Consider the following 11,538-nt stretch of genomic DNA (forward strand, 5'->3'; position numbering starts at 1 on the left):
GACGACAGTGTCTAGGGTTTACCGAGAATTGGGCGACAAACAAAAAACACAGCCAGCGGCAGTCCTGAGATCAAAAGCAACTCATTGATGATAGGTCGAAGGATAATGGCAAGAATCAGCAAGCTAACAGGCGGGCCACAAACAGGCCAATAACTGTGCAGTACGACAGTGGTGTGCAGAATGGCATCTCGGAATGCACAACTCGGCAGTCCTTGTCACGGATGGGCTATTGCAACAGACAAACACACCGGGTTCCACTCATAGCTAAAAACAATAAGAAGCAGCTCCAGTGGGCACGTGATCACACTGGACAATTGAGTACTGGAAAAACATTTCCTTATCCCACGAATCCTGGTTCCTGTTGCATCATGCTGGTGGCAGAGTCAGGATTTGGCATAAGCAGCATGAGTCCATGGCCCCATCCTATTTGGTGTCAACAGTACAGGCTGGGTGGTGTAATACCAATTGAGCAATGTTTCCATGCCCCAAAGAATTCAGGTTGTTCTGAAGGCTAAGGGGGTCTGACCCATTTATAGATTGGTGTACCTAATAAAAATGACAGAGAACCGAGGCAGGTAGGCCTGGAGTAGCGATTTTATAGCGACGTTACAGCTGTGACTAGACAGGGTGAGGCGGGTTCAGAGAGGGAAAAGACATGCCAGGGGAAACAGTATGGGAGAAGTAGTCTGACACAGGAGGGACAGCACCTCAAACATAGAGGATGTGTACTCCGAGGATGCGCAGACCAACTGGCAAGTGTCTTCACTGATATTTTCAACCTGTCCCTGACTGAGTCTGTAATACCAACATGTTTCAAGCAGACCACCATAGTCTCTGTGGTTTGAAAGGCTGGTCAAGGCTCACATCAACACCATTATCCTAGAAACCCTAGACCCACTCCAATTTGCATACCACCCCAATAGATCCACAGAAGAATATCTATTGCTCTCAACACTGCCCTTTCTCTCCTGGACAAAAGGAACACCTATGTGAGAATGCTATTCATTGACTACAGCTCAGAGTTCAACACCATAGTGCCCTCAAAGCTCATCACTAAGCTAAGGACCCTGGGACTAAACACCTCCCTCTGCAACTGGGTCCTGGACTTCCTGACGCCCGCCCCCAGGTGGTAAGGGTAGGTAACAACACATCCGCCACGCTGATCCTCAACACAGGTGCCCCTCTGGGGTGCGTGCTCAGTCCCCTCCTGTACATCCTGTTCACCCATGACTGCAAGGCCAAGCAAGACTCCAACACCATCATCAAGTTTGCCGATGATGCAAGAGTGGTAGGCCTGATCACTGACAACAACGAGACAGCCTATAGGGAGGAGGTCAGAGACCTGGCCGTACGGTGCCAGGACAACAACCTCTCTCAACGTGATCAAGACAAAGGAGATGACTGTGGACTACAGGAAAAGGAGGACCGATCATGCCCCCATTCTCATCAACGGGGCTGTAGTGGAACAGCTTCAAGTTCCTTGGTGTCCACATCACCAACAAACTATCATAGTCCAAACACACTAAGACAATCGTGAAGAGGGCATGACAAAACCTATTCCCCCCCAGGAGACTGAATGATTTGGCATGGGTCCTCAGATCCTCATGTGACAAATAGAATTGGATTGGATTGGATTTGAGACATACAGTACATATTCACTTATACTGGTAGCCCCTTCTCTGTTTTGTCTTTTTTCTAACTGCTGTTTAGTCTGCCGTTGTTTTGATCTCTGGTTGTTTGTGTTTTATTGTAAAGCAACTTTAGGTCCTTGAAAAATGTTATTTAAGTCCCATGTATTATTATTATTATATACATATTTGGCATCAGCCAATGTGATTTGAGGTGCAGTCCGAAAACCAGTGGAACAAAACTTGAAATTACAGGTGCAACTCAGACACAATTACAAATCTGTAGATTGTATTAGTTCAGAGTTTAAAACATGACATTTTGCCAGCCATTGGCCTTCATCAGAAAAAACGTCTTAAGCCTGACATGCAGCTATGAGGCGAACTCCGCTCGACACCCCATGTTGAATGAACTGTGAGGTGAGGGAGGTTCTTGATGAGTGTGGCTGCTGTGCTGTGACTGAGATCAGGAGATGGTGCCAGCAGACAGCTACACAGCTGAGGTAAGGCATTAAAAAACAAATGCATGGTTTATGAACTAAGAAAATTCTATCAACTTCAGTTAATCCGTGATTTCTATTTCCTACGATAATAGAATGCTGATGTGACTGAATATAGCCTACAATGCTGTAACGCCCTTTAGTTCTCTCACCTTTACATGCTCAGGCAGGGCATCGCATGGACTCACTGCTACTGCTGGCTTCTGTGATGAGATTGTCGACTCTATCTGGCCTTTCAAACCCTCCGTTCCTACTGCCGACCCCACACTGCTGCTACAGCTTCTCTCGGTCTCATCTTCCTCTTACTCTGCTGTCCGGAGTCCGCCTCAGGTTTCGAGTCCAGAGCCACTATTGCTCTGTGCAACCACCAACTCTAGCCCACTCTGTGAGGGTGGTTGTGGATCTATTGGTCCACCATCCTATTGTTTTAACACCACCCCTCAGAAGCTTGCATAGTCCCCTCAGTCTGTCTCTGCACTGGGGTGTGATGAGGGGCCAGGGACTCCCAGGAGCTGGACAATCAGAGCAGGCTCCCCCTGCCGGAGACATTCTAGCAAAAGGAGAATGCTGGTCCTGTAAAGTACGAGGTGGAGGAAGGATAAAAAGCTCAGTTGGAAGGCGACTGGTTTGCTGAGGAGAAGACCATAGCTACGGGTGATTGTTCGTTGTGAATGTAAAACAGTATACTATAGTTTTGTGTACAGCTACAATTAAAATATTAGCTATAGGCCTACTCAATGCTGTTCACATGTGCATTAAGATTTAGTGGAACAAACTCTGACATGTAATTTCTCCAGTGGTGTAAAGCACTTAAAAGTATTTTTACTTAAGTCGTTTTTGGGGATATCTGTACTTTACTGTTAATATTTGACTACTTTTACTTCACTACATTCCAAAAGAAAACAATGTACTTTTTACTCCATACATTTTCCCTGACACCCAAAAGTACTGGTTACATTTTGAATGGCTAGCAGGACAGGGAAAAGCTCCAATTCATGCACTTATGAGGACAACCCTTGTCATCCCTATTGCCTCTGATCTGGCTGACTCAAACAAACGCTTAGTTTGTAAATAATGTCTGAGTGATGTTGTGACCCTGGCAGTCCATAATTTATTTTATCCATTTAAAAAATATATTTTTAAATGGTGCCATCTGGTTTGCTTGAAATTCTGTACTTTTACTAAATACATTGACTTTCTTTACATAAGTATATTCAAAACCAAATATTTTTACTCTAGTATTTTATTGTGTGACTTTCACATGAGTCATTTTCTGTTAAGGCATTACTTTTACTCAAGTATGACAATTTGTAACTTTTTCTATCACCGCATTTCTCCAATTTCCCATCATGTCGGCATATTTCTGCCTGGCAAAGTGTCGAGAAGAGTGTGGATGCAGCGGTCTGGGTCTGACCGTCGCTGGAACACCCACAGAGCCTGGAGGGCACTGGTAGCCCCCCATGAAGAGAGCAACAACCAAGAGAATCCATCAAACCCTTGCTGGCTGGAGCTACAGAACCATTTAACTGTATGTATTAGAAGTGATTCACTCTTTCGCAATAGAAAACATGCAAGTCATCAACACCAAGCTGTTTTGATGACAACCACTATAGGATTGTGGCTTTCGTATGAAAAGGTTAAAACAACCAACCCAATGACCAAGTGTGACATGAAGCCAGCAATGGCTGTATTTAGACAGGCAGCCCAATAGGGTTGTTGTTTTTACCAATTCACATCTTTTCAAAATCAGAGCGGTCAAAACATCAAATTTGGGCTGCTTGTGTAAACAAACTATTGGCTTCAAGTCAAATTTGGTTACTGGTGTGTGTTCAACATTCATACTGAAGGCAAAACAGTATACAGTGGTAGTCATCAAACCCCAAAGCAGGTTAGACACGGCCATTCCCCGAAGCAGGTTAGACAGAATGAGCAAAATCAATTAATAAAAAACAGGCAAACTGTGAAACTATGTTTTATTCTCTTTTCTGTGCGTGCAAATACAAACAGGTTAGAAGTAATAAAAATCAGACATTAGGGTCTTCAATCAGCATGTCAACAGGAGTGTCATGCCCTGTCAACAGTACAGTAAAGCATCTCAAGTACAGTGGAGACTGCTGAGGGGAGAATGGCTCATAATGGCTAAAATGGAATGGTATCAAAAACATGGTTTTCATATGTTTGATACCATTCCCGCACATTATCATGAGCAGTCCTCTCCTCAGCAGCCTCCACTCAAGTATATCAGACAGGTGACAAATAGCAGGGCAGGGCAAGGTATTTCCCGGAGGCATGGCAAGATTTGTATGATGCTATAGGAGTATTCGCCATATCTTAGGTCAAGGCAAAGTATACTTCCAATTTAGATATAAAATATATAAACTACACATTCTAAAAAATAAAAAATAAATCTCACTTTCTAAATGGTGCAAAATGGCAAGTAACACTTCTTTAAATTTTTTAAACAGGACCAACCAATGGAACAGAGGGCAATCCAAAGCAGAGCACCACATCAATTGACCAACTAATCAATTAACCCAGCCTCTACTTGCAATGAACCAACGCCATCAACAGCAAGAGAAGAACCAATCTTCCTGTCTAACAACCAGCCCTTGGATCCAACCAAAAGGTTAGCGGTTTGTTAGGACTGTTCATATCAAGTGTGGGAAGCTTAACAATCCTAGTAAGCGAACGAGTGGTAATCCTAGCCTTCGGTACAGTTCTTCAAGCAACAGGTCTGCAAGTGCTGGGCCTATACCTCAAACAATTATTTTGCCCACCAGGAAAGCAGATATATGCAGCATATCTAGGGACTTCAGTTCTGAGAGACAGTGAGTGAATAAATGGCAGTCTTCTTTAATTGGGTTAGAGTAGATGACCTAGCCAACTATTGCATACCAAATCCTTGGAGCAGGGTGGTGCTCAGAATAGGTCATAATCGTCATATTCACTCAGGTACAAGGGGAACTCATCCTCATCCTCATCATCCAGCAAGTCATCCAGCAGAGTCATAGCAATGACATAGTCAAGAAGTTGTAGGCTGCCCAAGTCATCCAGACTCATCGCATGGTGCTATTGGAAAAGAGAGAAAAAAAAACAAAAAATTCTGCAATTTAGATATGCATTGAGTGGTCACAATATCAAATGTCTGTTCCGGTTTACATGCATCCATGTTAAAATGTGTGTGAAGCAAAAGCGATGCCAAATATTTACAGAATGTGCTGATCTACGTCGGCGAGGTGGTCGGTAGCCATGAGGCAGGTCATGCCAATAGAGACACTCAGTCTTGAAGGGACAGCATCCATGACGCATGAAGAAACTACATCTTCTTTTACTGGAAAGACAACAGGAATGTGACCAGGACAACAGAATCAGAATTTTGGCTAGGGGACAGGGGCATTTCAATAACACGAATGGAAGAATAGCAGGAATTCTTGATTAATCAGGAAGAAACACATTCCTTTAAAGCCAATATCCCAGAAAGAGCACCATTTGACAATTCTAGACAGAATGACAAAAGCTAACCTGCATTTCGCTTTGAAGTTACGGATAAGGGTTTCCTTTGGTTGTCCCTCCACCCAGTACTTATTAGGGACGTAAAACGCGGACTTCACTCTGCACTGTGGGCAGCTCCTTTGGGAAAGAAGACAAATGTTTAGCCCTTCCAGGCAAGTAAAAAAAATTAAATAAACAGAACTTAAAAATAAAAAAATACTGCCATAAACTATGCTGCCCTGCCATCTTACTTTATAACTTCTTCATGGAAGTTTTTGGTTTTCCTCCAGGTGACAATGCAGCTCAGGCAGAAAGGATGGCTGCAGTTGGGCAGGATGCCAAAGCGCCTCTCCTCAGCACTGGTCTTCTCGTACACAGTCTCCATGCAGATGCCACAGGTCACATCTTTACTTTGGTTGAAGAATTCCGTATGCTCCTGGGCCGTCTGGAAGGCAGCAGTGGCAGAGGCGGCACCATGCTCTGCTGCTACCTCCAGGGAGGAAGGCTCCTGCTAACAACAAATGTAACAGGCTTCATTGTGCTGCTTAGCAGTATTACTTCCACGCTCAACATCCTAACCAGTAGGTGAACTTGTATGTTGGCGAGGCACAGGGTCGCTCTGCTTGACAATATATTAACCAACTACGCCACCGAAAATGATCCAATTCAGCAGCGGTGACCTTTCAAGCTGTGGCACAAGCATCTAGGACAAACTTGAATCCCTTAAACAAAGAACAAATACTAAATATTTCCATGTGCTATCTGGGTATATTCTACATCTCAACTTTGAGATTGCATTAAAAAAAATCCTTGAGGTAGCAGAGAAAGTAACCTCATTCCCATAACAATGACAAACCTGCTGATTGACTAGAGGCCTCCATTCGCCTGCTTGAGCCGACAGTGTGCTGGATGGAACTGTAGTTTGGGCCGATGTCTCAGGACACTGTTGGACTGAAGCTTGGGGCTCTGGGACATGAGCATGTGATGACTCCGCTGCAAATAAAGGGACATTAGTAGTACTTGGTTGTAACACACAAACAAGAAATATCCCTTTTCCAGGACCCTGTCTTTCAAAGATAATTTGTAAAAATCAAAATAACTTCACAGATCTTCATTGTAAATGGTTTCCCATGCTTGTTCAATAATAAACAAATGAAAATGCACCTGTAGAATGGTCGTTAAGACACTAACAGCTTACAGAAGTTAGGCAATTAAGGTCACAGTTATGAAAACGTAGGACACTAAAGAGGCCTTTCTTACTAACTCTGAAAAACACCAAAAGAAAGATGCCCAGGGTCCCTGCTCATCTGCGTGAACGTGCCTTAGGCATGCTGCAAGGAGGCATGAGGACTGCAGATGTGGCCAGAGCAATAAATTGCAATGTCCGTACTGTGAGACACCGAAGACAGCGCTTACAGGGAAACAGGACGGGCAGCTGATCGTCCTCACAGTGGCAGACCACATGTAACTCAAGTTCGGTACAGCCAAACATCACACCTGCGGGACAAGTACAGGATGTCGGCAACAACAACTGCCCAAGTTACACCAGGAACGCACAATCCCTCCATCAGTGATCAGACTGTCCGCAATAGGCTGAGAGGCTGGACTGACGGCTGGTAGGTCCGTTGTACGGCAGGTCCTCACCAGAAACAATGTTGCCTATGGGCACAAACCTGTCGCTGGACCAGACAGGACTGGCAAAAACTGATGAGTCGCGGTTTTGTCTCACCGGGGGTGATGATCAGATTTGCGTTTATTGTCGAAGGAATGAGCATTATACCGAGGCCTGTTCTCTAAAGCGGGAACGATTTGGAGGTGGAGGGACCGTCATGGTCTGGGGTAGTGTGTCACAGCACCATCGGATTGAGGCGGTCATTGCAGGCAATCGCAACGCTGTGCTTTACAGGGAAGACATCCTCCTCCCTCATGTGGTACCCTTCATGCAGGCTCATCCTAACATGACAATGCCACCAGCCATAATGCTCATTCTGTGCGTGATTTCCTGCAAGACAGGAATGTCAGTGTCCTGCCATGGCCAGCGAAGAGCCCGGATCTCAATCCCATTGAGCATGTCTGGGACCTGTTGGATCGGAGGGTGGGGGCTAGGGCCTTTCCCCCCAGAAATGTCCGGGAACTTGCAGGTGCCTCAGTGGAAGAGTGGGGTACCATCTCACAGCAAGAACTGGCAAATCTGGTGCAGTCCATGAGGAGATGCTGCATTAAGAACTGCAGTGCTGGTGGCCACACCAGATACTGACTGTTAATTTTGACCCCTCCTTTGTTCAGGGACACATTATTCAAGTTCTGTTAGTCACATGTCTGTGGAACTTGTTCAGTTTATGTCTGTTGTTGAATCGTGTTATGTTCATACAAATATTTAGACATGCTAAGTTTGCTGAAAATAAATGCAATTGACGTTTCTTTTTTTGCAGAGTTTACATACACAGTCAAATTCCTCTGTACAGTACTACAATACAGCATCCTAGTCCCAGATCAATTTGAGCAACCTTGCTAACCCCGACGGTCATTGTAATGCCAAACATTTGAGTTGGCAAGACTGGACAAACAGATCAGGAACCAGGTCAACAGTATACCCCGATACCAGGGTAAAACCAAGCTAAGGGGACCAATTGAAGTCATACCCCGTCGGTGCGGTGAAGTTTGCGATGAACCTTCGGCTACATCCTCTTCTGTGATATCAGTGTTCTGGCGGCCAAAGTTGTGCTGGGGGTGTGCTACATAGGTCTGCATGGACTCTGCGCCCCGACGTCCTTGGCTGTAGAAGCCCTGTGCCTGCAGTAGAGATGGCTCTGATCCTCTACGTTCTGGTAGTGCATGGCCAACCCATGGGGTGTGAACCACAGGTGCTGAACCCCTCCTACTCAACCCCGCACTGGCTGCCTCAGGAGCAGTGACGTGGAGATATCTGTAGAATAGGCAAAACATAATTAAATGACTCAGAAAGTAGGTAGTGTAAAGGTTTATAAGGTAGTCTGATTAGTAAGTCAGGTCATTATGAATTTAATGTCTCACCTGCAGCCATCTCCAAACCAGCATCCACCTTTCTGGAAGTACCTGCATATTTGGGATGTCGGCGGCAACACTGATGGCAACTCGTGTAGATAATGACAGCGCGAACCGAATCTGCATGAACCGTTCAAGAATTGCCTGTAAAACAGATGTCATGGAACCATCACATTCACTGTAGATTTGAGACTGGGCATACAAAAAAACAGAAAGAAATAACCTGTCAAGACTGCAAGACAAGCTCATGCTCTTCTCGATGTGTGTGTAGTGACCGGGGTTCGAACCCTTTTAACCGAACATGTTAGTTACGCGTTAGCTAGCTAGTTAGCAACGAGAGGCAATTGAAGTCCATAGCAACGACATCTCAAAAGTGTAGTTATAACAATTTCCAATTACCGTCAAATCAATAACTGCTCTTAACAGAGTCATTATACTTTAGTCGTACAAGAACTTGTGTGCGCTACAACCGGATGTAAACATCATTGCAACAGATCAAGACACGCCTAGTGCGCGTTAAGGTTAATCGAAGACTAAACCATTTTTGTTTCAGAATAGATGGGCTGTGTTTGCGAAATCCGACCCAGTTCTCAAACCAAAAAAAACATACCTGCAAATCCTTCTATTAATTGAAGGACGTTCATAAGAGTCATGGTACTGAAACCCATATTGTTCCATTATTGCTTGTCAAATAAAAGTAGTCTTTGTTTTTCAAGACCAGACTACAGCAAATGGCACACAAGCGGTTAACATACTACGTCACATACACCATGCCTCGTGCTCCACCAGAACTTCACTTTTGTTCATGTTATTCAAATATAACAAGCCGGCAAACAATAGTCAAGACCTGTGCAGCAGCCAACGACAAAAAAGTGCCCTGTGCAGCAGAACATTTTCAGAGGAAGATGAATTGCATTTAGTCACACAATTCTTTCAAACAAATCGCATTCAAGACCATATGAAACAAGTTAATTTTGGGATGCATACCTACAAGTCACACCACTACGAAAATGCGAAGATTGCCCTATATCTGACTCCATTTTGTGGCCTGCGTCTTGTTGATGTTATTACCCCCCCTCAAAAACACTAGCTATAAACTTTTCAGCAAAATAGAAAGTGGGCGTTACTTTCCCATCTATCCAATTAGGAAAGGAACCAATGGGGGATTCGATTAATCTGGCCCGGGTATACGTGTTTTGCACCGGGAGAAGGAATCGGGCAGCTTCATGTCGTGAGCCAGGTGCCCCGTTCAAAGTCCACTGCGAAGTCGGCTCAAAACAAAAGTGACGTAATTCGTACGTGAGTACGACTCTGTTTTCATATACAACATCGATAGCTTTTCAAAATATGTATCTGCCTTCCCGATGAAAACTAGTTTGAAACTGCAAACACATTTTAAATGGAAAAGAGAGGTATGGTCCTGGACGATGCGCCATGCTGCCTTGTTGACATGACCAAGCAGCGCAGATCACTGATCGATTTGAGAATGGCGTTCCTTCCTCACAGCTTTTGCCCGTTCACGTCACGGGTAATAGACCGGCACCCTGTAGCTCAGCATAATCGAATCCGCACATTGAAAAGCCATGATCAAACACCACATCCGACCAATAGGAACACCACCCTAATTAAGCATAAATGTATCAATAACTGTAAATGTCTCATTAAAATATTGCATATGATAATTTACTGGAATGTACTAGTCTTTGAGATTACCTTTGTAATAAAAAGCAGTATATCAAATACATATTAAATACAAAAATTGAGACAATCATGTACAAAAACTATTAAAGTGCTGCAACTTGTATCTGTTCATTATTTGGGCGAAGTCAGAGTTTTTGCCATTCTGATATCTTGAAAAACTGTTTCAACTGGAGATAGAATATTCTATTGTTCCCAATTTATCTCATGTGCCTCTAACAAAATTTGGCCCCACAAAAGGACACTCCCATATAATAGACTGATAAAATTAACAAACTTACTTTTGGGGGAAATTTTGTGAATACATACTATATACATTAGCTACATATACTGCAATTGGAAAACATTTTAGTCTCACTTTATGTACAATGTACTTCCAGTATGCAGAGCGTTCATAGGTGTCATCAATTTCATGAGGTAGTTGAGTTCTACAACTTTACATAAAACACTTTTTATTTGCTATTTTGCATTTATTAAAGTCCCAACCCCAGAGAGTGCAGACCTAGAAACAATAATGAAATTGTAGATAGAATACATAAAATCCTTGAAAAAGTAGTTTGTTCAGTGTTGTACATTATAGTCCTGAGTGGATGCAGAGTTCAAAGGTGTGATTTTGGTCTTGATATTCATCTCTCATCATTCAAATGTATTATGCCAGACATATCTTTAATCCACAAAGCAGCCACGTTGTCTGTCCTGAGTCGTGGTAAGATAGGCAGGCACCACTACATTACATGTACCAGTAACGTAAGTAATACACTAAGGTTTAAGGACTGGTCCTTTGCTGGTTCTCCATTCATCTAGATTAGATACAGAATCACACCTCTCAAAGTAAAAGGCCAAACTCATCTAGAAAATATTACTTCAGTATTTTAGAAAACATGTTGGGGGTAGTCACATTTCACAGTGGTACCTGTCCATAACCGATGATCACTGAAAGATGACAGCCTTAAAAACGTACGTAAGACTTTGTGTCATTAGTTGTCATAATTATCTATACATTTATAATTTGTGTACCCAGGTATATTATAACATTACAACTCACCACTTAGGTACCTTGGGTAAACCAAAAAGCACACATCTGTACAATCTAACAAAATTACCACCATTATTCTGGTGAACATTATTCATTAACTTTTTTTTTATTCCCTAACTACAATTAAATTCCCTAAAACAATTGCTCTACTGCTAACAGTACC

The 11,538-nt window shown here is 43.4% G+C and overlaps 1 protein-coding gene across 3 annotated transcripts; it reads right to left on the reverse strand.

Annotated features, from left to right (window-relative positions):
• Positions 1 to 4,081: 4,081 nt before the first annotated feature.
• Positions 4,082 to 9,783, reverse strand: mkrn4 (makorin, ring finger protein, 4). Of its 3 annotated transcripts, none has more exons than XM_024383851.2 (8): positions 9,629 to 9,783; positions 8,651 to 8,785; positions 8,260 to 8,543; positions 6,474 to 6,610; positions 5,869 to 6,128; positions 5,648 to 5,755; positions 5,336 to 5,456; positions 4,082 to 5,194 (listed from the first exon to the last, which is right to left on the reverse strand). In XM_024383851.2, exons 1-8 carry the CDS (start codon positions 9,679 to 9,681, stop codon positions 5,045 to 5,047), a joined length of 1,248 nt encoding a protein of 415 aa, XP_024239619.1. In that variant the 5' UTR covers positions 9,682 to 9,783; the 3' UTR covers positions 4,082 to 5,044. The 3 variants fall into 3 exon arrangements, with proteins under 3 accessions (XP_024239619.1, XP_024239618.1, XP_024239617.1); XM_024383850.2 differs by lacking the exon at positions 9,629 to 9,783 and adding an exon at positions 9,252 to 9,378 and having other exon boundaries at positions 5,869 to 6,125; XM_024383849.2 differs by lacking the exon at positions 9,629 to 9,783 and adding an exon at positions 9,252 to 9,378.
• Positions 9,784 to 11,538: the final 1,755 nt, after the last annotated feature.

Source organism: Oncorhynchus tshawytscha, linkage group LG22 (genome assembly GCF_018296145.1).
Source record: "Oncorhynchus tshawytscha isolate Ot180627B linkage group LG22, Otsh_v2.0, whole genome shotgun sequence".
NCBI classification, from domain to species: domain Eukaryota; kingdom Metazoa; phylum Chordata; class Actinopteri; order Salmoniformes; family Salmonidae; genus Oncorhynchus; species Oncorhynchus tshawytscha.